Raw genomic sequence first — 18,620 nt, 5'->3', positions numbered from 1 at the left:
TTTTACCTGCGGCGTACGTCAAATATAATAGTCAAGGAGCTGTTTATTGGCACAAATCTGACTTCTCAGAAGGCCTACTTTTGAGTTATTGCTGAAAACTACCAACCTTTCTGAAGTTACAGCTATAAAGGAAACATGATAACATCTGTCCAATTTGAAAAGGATAGCTATAGCAGCCTAAACAGTCTACACCTTTTGAGCACAAGTAACGTTAAAAATAATTTTTTTATTTACTTATCTCAAACTTCGGGATTTTCATTAACAGTTTTTACTTCTCAATCCTTCCTTAGAAAACATTTCCTTTCAGGAATAAAGACTTCCTCCTTAAGTGAGCCAAATGGCTCCCAGTTGAATCATTCGTTACGTAACATTACATTTACATTACATTACATTTTATTACATTTACTACATTTATTTGCAAAACTAAAACATCGATCAACTGAACAATATTTACAGAAAATTATATTCACTAACTATATGTTTTGCAATCGTAATAAAACAAAACAACAAGTGGCAATTGTTCTCCAACATGCAAACACTAAACTTCAAATAACAAAGTGACAAATTGATTTCTTGAACACTTGTATTAATGTTCTTTGCACATATGAGCTATTAAGTAATCCAACCGAGTAAATGATTTGTCACACACATCGCAAACATAAGGGCACTCACCTGTGTGTTGAGTTCTGACGTGCCTTTTTAAGGTAGAATTTGTAGCTGCTTTATAATCACAATGTTGACAAGAGTAAGGACGTTCGCCAGTATGCGTTCGAATGTGATTGGATAAATGGCCTGATTCCCGAAAAGACATCAGACAAAAATCACATGAGTAATTCTTCCGTCCTTTGTGCATGTTTGTATGGTTATTTAGATTTCGGAGGTGACGAAATGTTTTTTCACAGATTGTACAAGTAAAACATTTTGAATCCGTTGTATGAATTTTCTGATGGGTCCTTAGATTAGACGATCGAATGAAAGTTTTCTCACAAAGATTACATGAATACGGTCGTTCACCAGTGTGAGTTCTCATATGAGTTATCACTGTGCTCCGATGAGAGAACCCTTTGTTACAAATTTGACATGAGTATGGCTTTTCCCGGGTGTGAACAACCATATGACTTTTCAAATTATTTTTTTGGGAAAATGATTTATCACAAAGCTCACATTTATGTGAGCGTTCACCAGTATGCACTTTCATATGAGATTGTCTCGCTCCCGTTCTTGCAAATAATCTTTCACAAACTTCACAGGGATGTTGCTTCTCTCCAGTGTGTGTTTTCATATGGGATTTTAAAGTTTGTTTTAAAGCAAACGATTTTTCACAAACTTGGCACGTGAAAGGTTTCTCTGTAGAATGACTTTTCAAATGAGTTTTCAAGTTGCTTTTTTGAGTAAAACATTTTCCACATTGATCGCATTTGAATGGTTTTTCCCCAGTATGGGTTCGAGTGTGAGCTGCGTAATTATCTTTTTTAATATCTTTGTCACAAACCTTGCACTTGAAAATTTCTTTTACATGTTTCGTCAAGCTATCTTTTGAGTTCATCGTTTCGTTGCAAAAGAGAAATTGACAAATTTCTTTTCCCAAAAAGAAACTCTGCGACGAGGCTGTGTCTACTTTGTAGCTTCGGTCACTTTTGACTTATCGGCTTTTGCTGGGTCAGACGTTGAATCAAAAGAAACTGTTCCTTCCTTCCCCTTGTGTTTTGCGACGACGTTTCTACAAAAGGAGTTTGCACAAGTTCCAAACCGCCGTTGCGTTGAGCTGGAGCAATTCTTGTATTAATGTCTAAAAGTTTTCCTCTATTGTAACAGGAAATTAGATTAGGTAACGAACTGAACAAAACAAATTAGTTAAAATTGACTGAGTGTTTCTTTATATGTTGGTAGATAAAAAAGTGGAAACTGCATCATTTGCTTTTTTCCGCGTTACCTCAAAAAACATATTGCAACAGTATATACTAGGCACGGCGTCCACATAATCACCCTTCGTAGATCTTCTTGTATAGATAATATTTGCTATTATCAACAGGAAATACTGCATAGGCTAATTATTATTTATCATTCTAGATCAGAGGTGACGAACCTGCGGCCCGCCAAACAATTTTGTGCGGCCCACCAAACGATTTGACAAACGCCCATACATGCAAGGCATATAGGACTTATAGGATAAGGGTTGTCATACCGTCCGGAAAATTCCGGACATGTCCGGAATTTAGGGTTAAATTTTGCGTCCGGGAGGAATTTTAAATTGCATTTGTAATGTTTGTGTTTCTTGCAAAATTTTGTGACACCACGTTAGGATGGTCAAAGCTGATAATCGTTTATAAAAAAACTACATAGTCATATGACTTAAAAGTTGTGCGGCCCGCTTACTCAGCTGTAACTAATGAAGTGGCCCGCGACAGCGAACGGGTTCGTCACCACTGTTCTAGATGTAGGTCTACAAGAAATCTCACACACAGCGCTCTCACTTTTAGGGTTTAGTTCCAAATTGCAAATTTTAACCCTTTTTAGGGACACGTTTAGAGATTTTGATGATCTAGGGATTTTTAAAATTGTTGGTAGGTATAAAGTACTTACTAAGATTTCGCTTTTTGCATGTAAACAATCTACCCCCACTAGCCATCTTTAAGGTAATATGATAAGTAGGGCGATTATTTTTTAAATTGTCAAAACAAGTCAAATATTTGTCAAAATTGTTTACAAAGTCAAAATTTTTTACATAGTGCATGGTCGTGGTGTCAGAGGTTTCGCTAAAACGGCCCGTGTACTGTTTTGTGTTGTGCATGCCTGTTGTAGACTGTATAGGTTGCACTGTAGGTGAACTTGTCATTTTACATTGTACACCTTGTAGCCTACTTTATACTGTTGTAAATGGCCCATTGTTTACTTATTGTGAATCAGCTCTTGCTTATGTTTTGCTTTAGATACATCATGTAACTTTAGAGCAGGGGTGGGCAAGCTTTTCAGATCGGGGGCCAAAAAATATTTAAACTTAGACAAGCGGGCCATGCGAGTGCATGAAATGGACAAGACAACTACAGTTTATTAATAACATTATTTACAATAATAAGCTTGTTAAAGATCAACTGATAAAGCTAGCTAGTAACCCCAAAACTATATTGAGCATTCCACACTGAAACTGCTACCTATACACGTAAGAGTCACTTGTAAAGTCTGACATTAACAAAGCCTCAAAAAAATTACTAAAAGAGCTGTTCTATACAAATCTGTAAGTATTTGCAACCTTGCTAGCCTAGCCTGCAGCTTGTTCTACGTAGTACAGATCAACAGCAATCGTGTGATTGAAAAGTCGCAAACAAATTTTAAACAATTGTCTTGCAGTGGTTCCCAAATTTTATCTACCCGCGTACCACTTTTTTGGTTCATGCAGCTTTTTCGTACCACCTACATTGTAGGACTACAAAAACTGACTTCAAGGATTTATTACGTTGTAATGATTTACGTTCTATTTCGTCACAAAGAAACCGTGTTTTACAGTCGAATGCGTGAATACCCTAAGGAATTAGTATTCAGCAGGGAATATAGCATGAAATTTCACGCTCTACCTAATTTATGTCATTTAAAATAATGCTGAAGACAATAAAAGATCATTTGCGATCGTTTCAGTTTTTAGGTCAAAAAATAATCGCCTTTGTGATAACATAATAGTATAACGCGCTAATTATGGTTTATGGATTTTGCATGCTATCTAGGGATTATTTGGCATAGCTTCAGGGATTTTCTGGTTTTCATTTGTGAGAGTCCTGCTGACACACACAATCAAACGTCCATACGTCTGCATGTGATAAATGGTGTGTTCAGCATGTGGTGACTAATTTGACACTCGAACGTACTCTCCAACTCTCCAACTGCTGAACTGCAACTGGCCAGTTCCTGAGCCAACACAGTAATAACGCTCAGAGCTTCTCTATTCAAGGCGTGGTAGCCTACTGGCTAGCTTGATATTTTACAACTCAGCAAGGCAATAAGTAAGTTAACGGCTTAGTATATGTGTTACCGGCCTTTTCTGATGCTGGTTCGAATAGACCTGCAGTTAAACTGTAGAATTGTACTTGATAAAATAAAGGGTAAAAACAGGCACGTCTGCTCACAGCTCAGGCAACGGTAAACTGACACGTTCGCCAACTAGCAAGGCGCAATTACAAACATCAGCGCCTCCGGCCGAAGGCAGAAACGCAAGGCACAAACACGTCAACCGAGCACAAAACACGTAACACTCCTCCCCCTCCAATAAATTTCTCCTCGACATTAACAAAACTGGCCACAAGCTAATATATGGAAAATAAAACGACAAATTGCAATATAATCACGAAGCAACCTCTAGACTTCTGTTACCCAGATAATGTGTTAATCTTGAAGAAAATTGTCGACCACGTATGCCACAGTGGGCCACAAAAAAAAACTTTACAAAAACGATTCCTCAAACTCAGCAAAACGGTGCAGTAGCGAAAAAATTATGATTATCACACCAATAAAAACAAACGGAAATCAAGGTAAAGCATTTCTATGTAAATAATATAAATACAAACATTACATTGAAAACCACAGCAAAATTTTAAATAACTTGTTATAAAAGAAATTCAAACATTTTTTGACTATACCAAAACAATAGTACAAACACAATAAAGGTGGGTTACAAATAATGCTTCATGCCAATAACACAACAAAAGGTATAAAAACGTGAGATTGATAGCTAAAATAGACGATATATAACGGATCCGAAATAAAATACCATCGTACTTGGTATATGTGAAACTGTGGTATATAAAACACAAATCATAGGAAAGTAGTCAACAACATAGCATCAAGCATCACACAATAAACAATTAATACGTTTCGACGTCTGGGTAACGAATAGTGCGACGTGGGCTTCGGCGAAGTCGACCGTTATTTCGGGAGTTGCAAACGTTATTAAAATTGTTACTCTCGTGACGATTTGCATTTGATCGGTTAGGCCTATTAAAAAAGTAAGCTCCAGTCAAGGGCATGTCTAGTTGCTGGGGGACATCTTCTGGGCAACTAGCTTGATTATAGGAAGGCATCCCTGTATGATGGTCTCCTCTGCTTAGCTTTAGCCTGTTAAAATGTACTCTTAACGTACGTTCGTGGTTGCGAATCAGATAATTTACCGGCGGAAAAGTCTCAACAACTTCGTAGGGGCCTGAATAAGGGAGGTGAAACTTTCGCTTTTCATCTTTTGATATGACAGTGTTTCGCAGCATGACCTCGTCTCCTACTTGAAACTCAGCTTGTCTCGATACCGACTTGTCGTAACGTTCTTTCATGGATTGCCGACGTTGGTCGAGTCTCGTTTTCACGACTTCGTGGACAAGTCGCATACGGTCTTGTAAATCGAACATTGCCGATGATGATGGACGACTTGAAGGCTGTCCAGTCATCAAATCTGCTGGTAATCTCAATTCTCGTCCAGTCAGAAGGAAATGTGGAGAAACACCTGTCTCTTCGTGTCGACTGGCGTTATAGGTCGCACAAATTGAGGAGAGAGATTTATCCCAGGATAGTGGATCGCGCTGGACATAATTCTTCATGATGGAAAGGATGGTTCTGTTGGCCCTTTCAACCGCTCCGTTCCCAGAAGGGTGGTATACTGTAGTTCTTGACTTCTTGCAGCCGAGAAGATCAATAAGCTCTTTAAACAACTGGCTCTCAAAGTTTCCTCCTCGGTCGCTGTGAATCCGCTCCGGAACACCATGAATCGTCATCCAGTTATGATAGAGAACAAATGCTGTTTCTTGGGCTGTCTGTGATGGCATAGACCAAGCCTGCATATATTTAGTGTACATATCAGTGGCTACCAGTATGTAACGATTTCCTGAATGTGTCACAGGAAGTCCTCCAAGGACGTCAATCTCTATTCTTTGCATCGGCTCCAACTCCTCGGAAGGTACCAAGGGCGCTCTTGGTGTTTTAGAAGGAGCTTTACGTAAATCTCAGAGTGTGCAACGCTCACAATACTCCCGGACATCCGTTTTCCAGCGTGGCCAGTAAAATCGTCTTGAAACTCTTTCAGCTGTTCTATCAACACCCATGTGTCCTCCTCCATGTGATGCGTCATGTAACTCTTTCAGGACTCTCGGACGCATTTCTTTAGGAACCAGTAGCTGAAGACGTTTTCCTTCCAGTGTGTCTTCCAGACTGCGGTACAAGCACTGGTGTACTAAAACAAACTCTCCAAACAAAGACCAGTAATGTCGAATCTCACTGCTCAACTTCTTAATTTTCTTAAAAGGGGGTCTTGCGCCGGCTCTAATCCAACCTAGTACTACGAAAAGATGTTCGTCGGACGTTTGAGCTTGTGAAATTTGATCAGGAGTCCAACCGAAACCCTCACGAAGATCAATACTTAAAACACTTTCCGTCGAGGTCTTACAGGTTTTAAAGTTTTCTTCAACTTCAAACGGATACCTCTCTGGATTTACTTCGACGCTATTAGAATCACTTGTTTTGCTGCTCTGTGGCCTTCTACTAAGTGCGTCTGCATTGGAGTGCTTTGACCCAGAGCGATGTATTAATTTAAAATCAAAATCAGCCAATATTTCAAACCAGCGCGCACATTGACCGTATGTCTCTTTTGCTGTCCACAGCCACCGTAACGAAGCGTGGTCCGTGCGAAGAAGAAAAGGTGTGCCAAGATAACAACGAAATTTCTGCACCCCATAAACAATTGCCAGGAGTTCCTTCCTCGTGGTGGAATAATTTCTTTCTGCTTTCGTTAAAGACCTACTTGCGTATGAAACTGGGTGCTCTTCACCATCTACAATCTGTGACAAAACACAGCCGAGCGAAAAATTTGAAGCATCTGTATCGAGGATGAACTGCTGCGTAAAGTCCGGGTATCTCAATACCGGGTTTGTCACGAGTGCGTCTTTCAACAAGTTGAATGAGTGTAAACATTTATCATTCCAGCAGAACTGTTTTTGAGGCTTCGTCAAATCGTACAGTGGGGCTGCAATTTTGGCAAAATCTCTGACAAACTTGCGATAGTATGATGCGAGTCCCAAAAACTGCCTTACATCCTTTATCGACGAGGGCACAGGCCAATTGGAAACCGCAGAGATTTTCTCCGGATCGCAGGATACACCAGATTTTGAAACCACATGACCCAAGAATCTAACTTCTTCTTTGAACAAATTGCATTTAGTCGGTTTAAGTTTGAGGCCACCTGCAACTAATCGGGAAAGCACGTCGTCCAAGTTGCGCAGATGATCTTGAAAGGTGCGTGCATATATAATGATGTCATCCAGGTAAGCCAATGCACCATTCCATTCAACCCCATCAAGCACAATCCGCATCAAGTGCTGAAACGTGGCAGGTGCGTTTGCTAGTCCAAACGGCATAACATTAAAATCGAATAGACCTCGATGGCAAGTAAACGCTGTCTTTTCACGGTCGCCTTCACTCATCGGTATTTGCCAGTAACCAGATTTAAGGTCTAGTGTGGTGAAATATTTGCACCCCGAGAGTTGATCCAAACTGTCATCGATCCGTGGCAAAGGAAAACTATGCTTCTTAGTGCAATCATTGACAGCCCTTTCGTTTGTTTTCTTCTGACATTCTTCTCGGGTGTTGGCGTATGGGTGCAGCGTCTCCCGTGTCGATACTGTGAGTAAGAATATTGGTTTTGCCAAGATCACGTTTAGAGAGTGAAAACGCAGCTTTTCGTCTTCGAATTACTTCGATTACAGCTTCCCGCTCAACATCTGGTTCTCTCAATAGCGGTAATGTTCCTCCACCAGCCTTGAGTGTCATCACATCATAGTCAACGATGCAACCATGGTCTTGAAGAAAATCCAAACCCAGAATGCAAGACTCCGACAAGTTCTCCGCAACAAAAACGTCGCGAGTGGCCTCCATTCCGGCAACGGTGAAGTTTAGCTTTGCTTTTCCTGCCATCGCGATAACGGTTCCGCTATATTGTTCCGCAGAGACGGTCTGTATCTTGTAAGTGACCAATTCTCGTTTTGGCTGTGGTGATGGATTCAGGGGCGGACACCTGTGCCCGCCCCGTTGGCGTTTTCCTGGCGGTTGCGTTGAAGACAATATCGACTGATGTGTCCTCTTTCTCCGCATGCAAAACACGTGCGTGATTCCCGGAGGCGAAAGGGATGATTGTGGTTAAGACGAGACCTCCGCGATATCTCCGATAGTGATTCACGCAAGGTGTCAACTTCCTGCCGCAGATCCTGGATCATTTGTTTCATTTCCTCGCGAGCTGATGGGACCTGCTCCATTGGCTGTATTTTGGAAACGTGTTGTTGCACATGCTCTGGTTCCATCATTAATAGCTTTTTGACAGCATCTAAAAACTTTGGACACTGCACCTCCATGTTGCACGTGACCAGCCTTTCTGCTTCATGTTTGTTACGCAGTCCAGCTATTAAAGCGTTATACAAGACGTCATTCTTCGTACCTTCATCTTCCGGTTTCGGGTATGCAATTGCTCCGAAATTGACAAGGGCGTTGACGTAACTTCGATTCGTTTCGCCGAGAGCTTGGGTTCTTTGTATAAGCTGCTGTTTAGCCTTGTTACGTCGAAGCGAGCAACAAGCAACTTCCTCAGCTTTGGACTTTAGTTCTTCATAGTTCATGGTGGCTAACCGTGCACCGTTGCATATCATTTCCAGCTTAACATCTTCCGGTAAACTCACCATAAAAGCATGTTTTCGAGCAGCTGCTGTTGCGTCCACACTGTCGCAGAAACTTTCAAACGTTGATAAAAACGAGATAAAACTTTCTCCAAGTTCAAACTTCGGAGGAGAGCAAAAAAAATTCATCCCGGATAAAACTCGGTCACCTTCTTCCTTCACGTTTTTTACTGCAGGTCCTGCCGTGCTCGCCAAATGTTACCGGCCTTTTCTGATGCTGGTTCGAATAGACCTGAAGTTAAACTGTAGAATTGTATTTGATAAAATAAAGGGTAAAAACAGGCACGTCTGCTCACAGCTCAGGCAACGGTAAACTGACACGTTCGCCAACTAGCAAGGCGCAATTACAAACATCAGCGCCTCCGGCCGAAGGCAGAAACGCAAGGCACAAACACGTCAACCGAGCACAAAACACGTAACATATGTTACGAATACAAAAGTATACGAAAGTACGAAATTCCTATTTTGCCTTCACACACTCCCAAAATACACGGTGCTCATGTCCCAAGCCACTTATTGGGAATCTAGTGTTTGCATTATCGTTCTGTCATTTTGGAAAATAATCGACTTCCAATGTCGACTTAATAAGGGCTTATTAGCGGGAAGCGTACCACTGCCCGCAGTTAAAAAACCTTGCACATTAAATTATTGCTTTCTTTCTTGTTCGTTCTGGTTCAAGTTTTTCTGTTTCTTTTGGTCTGTATCTATAAGCGCTACATGAAAGTGGACTTAATAATTAAACTATTAATGCTGAGAAAACAACGTTTACTAAGCCGAACATCTGCACTCTCTAATCAAGAAACATATACAGTACAGTAACCGCTCTTGCGTGGGGAAGCATTCCCGCGGGACCACCAGTCTTGAACTTTCTTTGACCTGTTTCCAATCTTTGCGCAATGCGATATCAAAAGCTGATAGCAAGATTGAGTTGCAGCAGTATGTCTTCAATAGATTGCCGCACTCAACCGATGTAATGTACGTATTTTTTGCGACCGCGGAAGCGTTGTTTGTTACTGTTGATGAACAATTTATTTTTTCGTTTCTAAAATACTAGTGTACAGTACTGTACTTTTGAATCAATAACGACCGCAACGTTATTATGCATAGATAAATAATCGGCTATTGTTTCGTCAACAAACTAACATAGTGTATTAGGACAATCGTGAATCATTTTCGCTTAACTGTTAATAATCCGGTTTATCGGATTTTATTGCTATTGATTTAGCACATCTGTTCCAAAACTTTTGTGTCGGAGTCGGACAGCGGGGTTTCAGGATTAAAGGGGTTAAATGCATAGGAAGAAATCCGTTCCCGGCAGTTTTGTGTCGGATAGCGGGGACTCCGGTTCATCGGGGTACGGATTAACGAGGTCCCACTGTACTGCGTCTTTTGTATTGCGTTCTATGCGTTCAGGCAAGCATTCCTTCTGATATGACGTATTTTCATTATTCGATCGATGAAATTCCTAAACTTCAGTTGAATAGATTATATAACATTAAATACTGATGATCCAAATAATTTCATTTTCAATGCTTTCAATATTACTCCAAACAAACACGAGAATTACAATAATACTAGTGTTCATAAAAAGGATTTTAAGAACCCGTTAACAATCAAAGCGTGTGTCCCTCCACTACAAGGTGACTGAGGGAAATTGTTCAAAGAGTTGTTATGATCTATCTCTTCTCATTCGTTCATATCCTCTCTATCACAAAACACTGAATACTCAATACTTGTACTGAAATTATAGCATGCAATGATACATATATACACTGAATAGGAAGAATGAAAGAAAACAAGGTTCTATCTTGAGATGCGATGCACTTAATTAACAGGAAATTATTTGGTCTGGAAGTATTATAGGTCAAGTCTTAATTATAACAATGGGATCTTTAACGAAACGGAATAAGTGTCAATCAACACTATCTATTTTGAAAATGACGATGCGGGTGTTACGGTGTCAATCGTACAGAAAAACATGTTTACCAATTAAGTCGTTAATCACACACAGGTGTTGTTTTGAATTCGTTGAACTCATAATGCAATGAAGAAAACATATTTGCAAAATAAGATAACATGTAGCAGAGGTAGAAAACATGTTTACGAAACAACTTGTCAATCAACTATTCTTCAATTGCATAAAAGTTATGTGTGAACAAAGAATGGTTTGTATATTATTGCAAATATAACGTTATGCAATAATTAATAGGGCGGGAAATAGCAGTTGCATAATTATATCATTGCAACTTAAAAGACAATGAAAACAGCTTCTTCCAGATTTGCCAGCTGAATTCAGCAATTAAGAAGTGTCCATATTTGCCTCAACAACGTAATATTTGCGTCATAACAACTTAAAACGTTATTTCGCCTGTCTTATGTGGCCTGTTGTTAGTAGGTCACAATGTTTGTCAAATTTCAGATTGGCTTGAGCTAATCCCAAATTGTTTTAATCAGAGGCCTTTATAAAACTGCAATTGTTTATCTATAGTGCCTTGATTTCTTGCCAAATTGTCAAAACACTTTAATGAATGCTCATTGTTACAACCAATACACTTCGCACTTTACACGCAAGGTAGAAAGACCCTGGAGTGCTTTGTGAATAATTGAGTCATTGCATAGCTTAATTTTTGTACCGGTTTTGATAGCTTGTTCTTTTTCATGCTTGAAACTGAGTTGATATGGGTTTGGCACAGGATTCAAATCGTCTGAGCATTATGGAACATTATGAACCTCTAAGAAATTTTGTACTGTTTGGTTTTATACGAGCAGACCGAGGCTGTTAAGTATTACTCATTGCTGAGAATACACGTTGTCATTATATTTTTTTTTCACCTTGTTTACAGTAAAGATTGGCTATATTGACCGGCCGTAAGTGGGAAGGACAGAAGAAACAAAATTTCACGTGATACTGGCACTAAGCAGCAATCGATAAAGTGTTTCAGATACAGCGCTGTTAACTATAATCGTACGTTCATAATATTTTAGAACTCGGACAGATAAGTGTCCACTTGTAAACGAAGCTGCATTCGGAAAGATACTTCAAAAATCGACGTTCAATTTGTTTGTACCAACTATTTTTGAAAACGTTCCAAGTGGTTCCCCTAGTTTCCCAAAACGTAAAACGAACTAAACACAGGGACATTGTTTTTTCAATATGTCCAGTCAAGTGGAGGTTGTCAGCTTGTATCGCTTGGTAGGTGTGGCAGCAACCGAAATTCAAGCGGGATAAAACTGAAAGTATACGTTTTATATTTTGGCATAAAAGTAGTAATTATTTCTTGTTCTTACAGTTGTCTATGTTGTGGACATGATAAAGAATCTTTCAGCATAGTTTTGTCATATCATGAAAAATCAAGTCTGAAGGTACCAAGCTGAGTGTCCTTGTGTTTGCGAATAGTGTGTTCGCACAGTCGCAAGAAACATGCTCTTGATAGCCTATCTAGTTTATGTCAAAGGGCAGCTCATGTTTTTAATTGTTGCGGGTGTTACGGCGTCAATCGTGCAGACAAACATGTTTACCAATTAAGTCGTTAATCACACACAGGTGTTGATTTGAATTCGTTGAACTCATAATGCAATGAAGAAAACATATTTGCAAAATAAGATAACATGTAGCGGAGGTAGAAAACATGTTTACGGAACAACTTGTCAATCAACTATTCTTTAATTGCATAAAATTTATGTGTGAACAAAGAATGATTTGTATATTATTGCAAATATAACGTTATGCAATAATTAATAGGGCGGGAAATAGCAGTTGCATAATTATATCATTGCAACTTAAAAGACAATGAAAACAGCTTCTTCCAGATTTGCCAGCTGAATTCAGCAATTAAGAAGTGTCCACATTTGCCTCAACAACGTAATATTTGCGTCATAACAATATAAACGTTATTTCGCCTGTCTTATGTGGCCTGTTGTTAGTAATGTTTGTCAAATTTCAGATTGGCTTGAGCTAATCCCAAATTGATTTAATCAGCGGCCTTTAAAAAACTGCAATTGTTTATATATAGTGCCTTGATTTCTTGCCAATCTGTCAAAACACTTTAATGAATGCTCATTGTTACAACCAATACGCTTCGCACTTTACACGCAAGGTAGAAAGACTCTGGAGTGCTTTGTGAATAATTTAGTCATTGCATAGCTTAATTTTTGTACCGGTTTTGATAGCTTGTTCTTTTTCATGCTTGAAACTGAGTTGATGGGTTTGACACGGGATTCAAATCGTCTGAGCATTATGGAACATTTTGAACCTCTAAGAAATTTTGTACTGTTTGGTTTTATACGAGAAGGCCGAGGCTGTTAAATATTACTCATTGCTGAGAATACACGTTGTCATTATATTTTTTTTTCACCTTGTTTACAGTAAAGATTGGCTATATTGCCGGCCGTAAGTGGGAAGAATGGAACAAACAAAATTTCACGTGATACCAGCACTAAGCAGCAATCGATAAAGTGTTTCAGATACAGCGCTAACTATAATCGTACGTTCATAATATTTTAGAACTCGGACAGATAAGTGTCCACTTGTAAACGAAGCTGCATATGGAAAGATACTTCAAAAATCGACGTTCATTTGTTTGTACCAACTATTTTTGAAAACGTTCCAAGTGGTTCCCCTAGTTTCCCAAAACGTAAAACGAACTAAACACAGGGACATTGTTTTTTTAATATGCCCAGTCAAGTGGAGGTTATCAGCTTGTATCGCTTGGTAGGTGTGGCAGCAACCGAAATTCAAGCGGGATAAAACTAACAGTATACGTTTTATATTTTGGCATAAAAGTAGTAACTAATTCTTGTTCTTACAGTTGTCTATGTTTTGGACATGATAAAGAATCTTTCAGCATAGTTTTTTCATATCATGAAACATCAAGTCTGAAGGTACCAAGCTGAGCGTCCTTGCGTTTGCAAATAGGGTGATAAGACCATAGGTGATACCCTCAGAAGAGTTTTTTGAGTTCGCACAGTGGCAAGAAACATGCTGCTAATTGCCTATCTAGTTTATTTCAAAGGGTAGCTCATGTTTTTTTTATTGATTAAGGTCGCGAAAAAAACATTGCATGACTCAGTTACCTCTTGGTGTTGGTTTGCGGTTTCTTGCTGGTTACCTATTTCCAGTGAGTTTGAGCTATCTGTCCGATGACTTAAAATGTAGGCGTATTCAGTCGCTTATCGATAAAATGAATATTATGCTTACATGCCGCCTTGTAGTTTCCTATGCAGTTGTTTCACTTAGTTATTAACAAATGCAGATGGTTACGTGCTACCTATAGTTACATATAAATTGAATTCTTATGTAAAGAAATTTCACATAATTTAATAATTTCATTATTTATTTATTCAATAGCCTCGTTAGAGTGTAATGGCACATTTTTTTTCTCAAAATTTTGCTATGTTTCCAGTAAAAGCAATTCGAAATTTTTATCATTCTTATCATTGGTCGTTGAAACATGTTGTTAAAATATCTTGGTTTTACGAAGTGTTTGCATGACCACAGCGAGGATGCCGTGTCAAATATAATCAAGTATAATAACTCAATTGTTTTGTTTTCATTTTGTGGTTTAAGCGGTACTTTTCACAAAAGGGGAAGTTTCCTGAGAGATTTTATAACTATTGCTCAACGCATTGACGAACCAGGAGAAATTTTCAACGCATTTTCTGACCCAGCTAAAAGAGTCAAATATAAAATGAATGAAGAAAACAAAATGGCCACAGCCTCGTCCCAAAATCAGAATTGTTCTTTGGGTGAAAAAAAGTATCAAAGTTTCATTTGCAACAAAGCAAACACTTCAAAAGAAACTTCGAAAAAACATGTTAAAAGACATGTAAAAGAAACTTTCAAGTGCAAGGTTTGTGACAAAGATATTAAAAAAAATAATTACGCAGCTCATAATCGTATCCATACCGGGGAAAAACCATACAAATGTGATCAATGTGGAAAATCTTTTACTCTAAAAAGCCACTTGAAAACTCATTTGAAAAGTCATTCTACGGAGAAACCTTTCACCTGCCAAGTTTGTGAGAAATCGTTTGCTTTAAAACAAACTTTAAAATCCCATATGAAAACACACACTGGAGAGAAGCAATATCCCTGTGAAGTCTGTGAAAGATTATTTGCAGGAACGGGAACGAGGCAATCTCATATGAAAGTGCATACCGGTGAACGCTCACATAAATGTGAACTTTGTGATAAATCATTTTCCCGAAAAACTAGTTTGAAAAGTCATATGGTTGTTCACACCCGGGAAAAGCCATACTCATGTCAAATTTGTAACAAAGGGTTCGCTCATCGAAGCACAGTGATAACTCATATGAGAACTCACACTGGTGAACGACCGTATTCATGTAATCTTTGTGAGAAAACTTTCACTCGATCGACTCATCTAAAGACCCATCAGAAAATTCATACAACGGATTAAAAATGTTTTACTTGTACAATATGTGCAAAAACATTTCGTCAGCTCCGATATCTGAATAAACATACAAACATGCACAATGGACAGAAGAATTACTCATGTGATTTTTGTCAGAAGTCTTTTTCGGAATCAGGCCATTTATCCAATCCACATTCGAACGCATACTGGCGAACGTCCTTACTCTTGTCAACATTGTGATTATAAGGCAGCTACAAGTTCTACCTTAAAAAGTCACATCAGAACTCAACACACAGGCGAGTGTCCTTATGTTTGCCATGTGTGTGACAAATCATATGCTCGGTTGGATTACTTAAAAGCTCACATGTACAAAGAACATTAATACAAGTGTTCAAGAAATCAATTTGTCACTTTGCTATTTGAACTTTAGTGTTTGTATGTTGGAGAACAATTGCCACTTGTTGCTCTGTTTTATTACGATTGTCGTTAAATGTCTATAGTGCATAGTAGGCTAATTAATTGTACTTATACCCAGACTGCTTTTACATAAGGTTTTCCGCACATGTAACTTGCTTCGTTCATGGTTGGACTTGTGCGTATTCACTGCAACCGTGTAATAACATGAACTTGTCTCCAACATCATCGTCAGTCAAATGACGAAAGGGGTCAAGGACAAAGCTAATGACGATATTTTGCCTTAATGTCGGTGCTAGTGAATAAATGGTTGTAGTTGGTAAAATGTAGTTGTTTGAAGTTGAAAATTCATTGCAATAATGACAATGAAATCAACATTGTACCACAATTTGCAAATAAACTTGCAACATGGAAATTGTGCACGTTCCTTTCTATCATGTTAACATAAATGTTTGCTTGCCTTGAAAATGTCGTTTGTGTTAGTTATTACTTATTACGGAGTTGAAAACTGTAAAAACCAATAATAACGTCATCATTAGAATATTCAACTTGTTTCATGAAAGTTTTCCGTGCTTAGTTATCTGGGGAAAGTGGAGAAATACAATTTTACTGTCTTACATTGACCATTGGCAAGTTGCTTTATTAATCTTACAAAATTTGGGTATACTACATGTTAACGTTTGTGAAAATAGTTGTTGGAATATACTTTTATGTTGAAGTTATCATGCAGAAAAGTTTCAAGTTACGCCCATTACTGTAGTCTCAGACTTTCGTGCAATATTTTTCTCAACTTATAACTGTAACTCCTTCTTAACTATAGCTTCTTTACGAGCAAGTTCAAAAACTAGTTGACCTTAAATCAAAGAGTTTATAGTTAACAACCAATAGCTAGTAAATACCTTGGAAAAATATTTTTTGATAATTGTGTTAAGCAGTTATTACCAAAATTGCATCATAAATCAGGTCTTCAATTATGACGAATTTTATGGCGTTTTTGACTACACTACGTGAAAACGATATGCTTGGTAACTGAGTTTGTATTAAATATGTTAATGGTGGTATATCACTTCTACCACATGTGCTCAAAGCTACTGTAGCTTAGGGTTGCCATACGTCCGGATTTCCCCGGACATGTCCGGACTTGGGGCGCCTCTCCATAAGTTTTAGAACCCCTGTTCTAGTTGAAGATGCGAGCCGAATATGTTAAGTGCTAAAATTTAATTTTGTTATTGTTTTACTGTAGAATATAGCTAAGCGAAAATGTAAATTCACGGATGAAATGCAAGCAAAACATCCATGCATCAGAAAGGGTAGAAATGAATGAGAAGCAGAGTGTTTAGTTTGCAAACCGGGAACATTCTTCTCAGTTTCACACATACAGACAATGTGTTCTTACCTCATTTTAAAAACCGCTAGTGGGCGCTAAAGAGTGTCCTGATTTTAAGCCACGAAAATATGGTAACCCTACTATAGCTAGATCGCGTTTGGGATGATATACGTCTCCATACGAAAGTGATTGGTAGCAGGTAATGTTTATTTTCAGCTTAAAAATGTCATAGAGGACAGTACAAGAACTGGAAATACATTTTTGTTTTTCCCGCATTTCACGGTATCGGACTATTCAACAACCGTCACGACTAAACTATACTTACTGCAAGTTAGCATTTGCATTAAATTGATTTTTTGAGTAAAATATTTTCCACATTGACCGCAGTTGTATGGTTTTTACCCGGTATGCATTCTATTTTGAGCTGCTTGATCATCTTTTTTAACATCTTTGTCACAAAACTTGCATTTGAAAGTTTCTTCTTTTAAACATTTTTCGGCATGTTTCGTCGAAATATCTGACATAATGACCAATTGCAAACGCTCGCACTATTGAATGCGGTTAGCAAATAAAGCTGTGTCACTTGGCCTGCTCTTTTCAGGGAGGGTTCCTTGATGAACGACCAAGAGCCAAAGCAAATTTCATCACAGCTATGTCATACTGCAAAATATCATCACGCAGATTACTGAAGGAAGTGAGAAAAAAAATGTTGCCAACTGCAAACGTTTGCTCAATTTTTCAACACTGCATGTCGATTGAAAATGTAACAAATGACAAATTCTTCGGTGTTTTACAATTATTCCACGACAAGTGCTGATGATTTACAGCTAATTATTAATGGGAACTCAATACGCTTCTTTTTAACCAGGAATGATTAATCTTCTTGTTGATTCAAACCTGTATGAAGTTATTACAGTTTTTGCACCATTCAACAATATGCTATAGTTATTGCAACACCTGTTACTATGGAAACACATTATGCTTGATTTGCGTCACAGCTGCGCATCCATTAGTAATCTTCAATTTGAGCAAGTTAATCCAATGCGCCGGAAGAAAACTGTTAATCTGAATCAAACCATGGTTTCCTCATGTTAACATTCTCAGTAACTAAAATAATACATAGTTTTTGTCTGCGCAGTTATTGTACCGTGTGAAATACGTGGCTATATCCTACACATTATATTCCCTTTGAAGGTCGATGTTGGTCAAGGCTATTTTCCAACTATAGCTTATAGCATATTAGCCTAGCGCCCTATAGACTTCCTTGTCTCCTACGAAGGACACCGTATAACGGTTTAAGTCTACTGTCAATTTGTTCAACTAGAGATTATCCCGTTCATGTCTAACCTATCGCGCAGTATACCAATGTACATTATTGCAAGGGTAGAAAAATGGTAGTTGACGGTGATATTTTTACTTTCGGTCGCAAACAACTTTTTAAATTTTACAACGTGATTATATTGAAAAGCTTTAGTCTGTACTCACAACATTACACCAACGTCACTTGACTGTTTACGGTCATTTAGACTACGCAATGATTTCATAAAATCAACTACCAGTCCACCAAAAACTTTGTTCGTAACACCATTATTTCGTCACTTTCCGCTATATTTGTTTATAGACTTTTTAGTTACTTATAAGTTATTACTTTCAAGTGTAGCCAGGGTGCGCCGAAAAATTGTGTGAAGAACGAAATTGTTTTAATGCCTTGAAATGATTTCTCATATTTTACGTACAATAGTTGGTGTGACAGTTTGTCAGCTATTGTCAGGTCCTAGAGATAACGGCTGCAGCACCAACCGAGATGACTCA

General features: G+C 38.3%; 2 protein-coding genes across 2 annotated transcripts; one reads left to right on the top strand and one right to left on the bottom strand.

Moving 5' to 3' along the window:
• Window positions 1-144: 144 nt before the first annotated feature.
• On the bottom strand, window positions 145-2,429 carry LOC143454451 (uncharacterized). Its single transcript, XM_076955009.1, has one exon. The coding sequence runs from the start codon at window positions 1,544-1,546 to the stop codon at window positions 587-589; it is 960 nt and encodes a 319-aa protein (XP_076811124.1). The 5' UTR covers window positions 1,547-2,429; the 3' UTR covers window positions 145-586.
• Window positions 2,430-11,725: 9,296 nt separating this feature from the next.
• Window positions 11,726-16,197, top strand: LOC143454377 (uncharacterized). The gene has a single exon (XM_076955004.1). The coding sequence runs from the start codon at window positions 14,144-14,146 to the stop codon at window positions 15,110-15,112; it is 969 nt and encodes a 322-aa protein (XP_076811119.1). The 5' UTR covers window positions 11,726-14,143; the 3' UTR covers window positions 15,113-16,197.
• The last annotated feature ends 2,423 nt before the right edge of the window (window positions 16,198-18,620 follow it).

The sequence above is a fragment of the Clavelina lepadiformis genome, chromosome 1 (genome assembly GCF_947623445.1).
Source record: "Clavelina lepadiformis chromosome 1, kaClaLepa1.1, whole genome shotgun sequence".
Taxonomy (NCBI): domain Eukaryota; kingdom Metazoa; phylum Chordata; class Ascidiacea; order Aplousobranchia; family Clavelinidae; genus Clavelina; species Clavelina lepadiformis.
Note: the sequence above shows the minus strand (reverse complement) of the source record. Positions and strands in the feature narration are given on the sequence as shown.

Coding starts and splice junctions, on each gene's coding strand:
- LOC143454451 (XM_076955009.1), bottom strand. CDS start 1,546: ATGAACTCAAAAGATAGCTTGACGAAACATGTAAAAGAAATTTTCAAG.
- LOC143454377 (XM_076955004.1), top strand. CDS start 14,144: ATGTTGTTAAAATATCTTGGTTTTACGAAGTGTTTGCATGACCACAGC.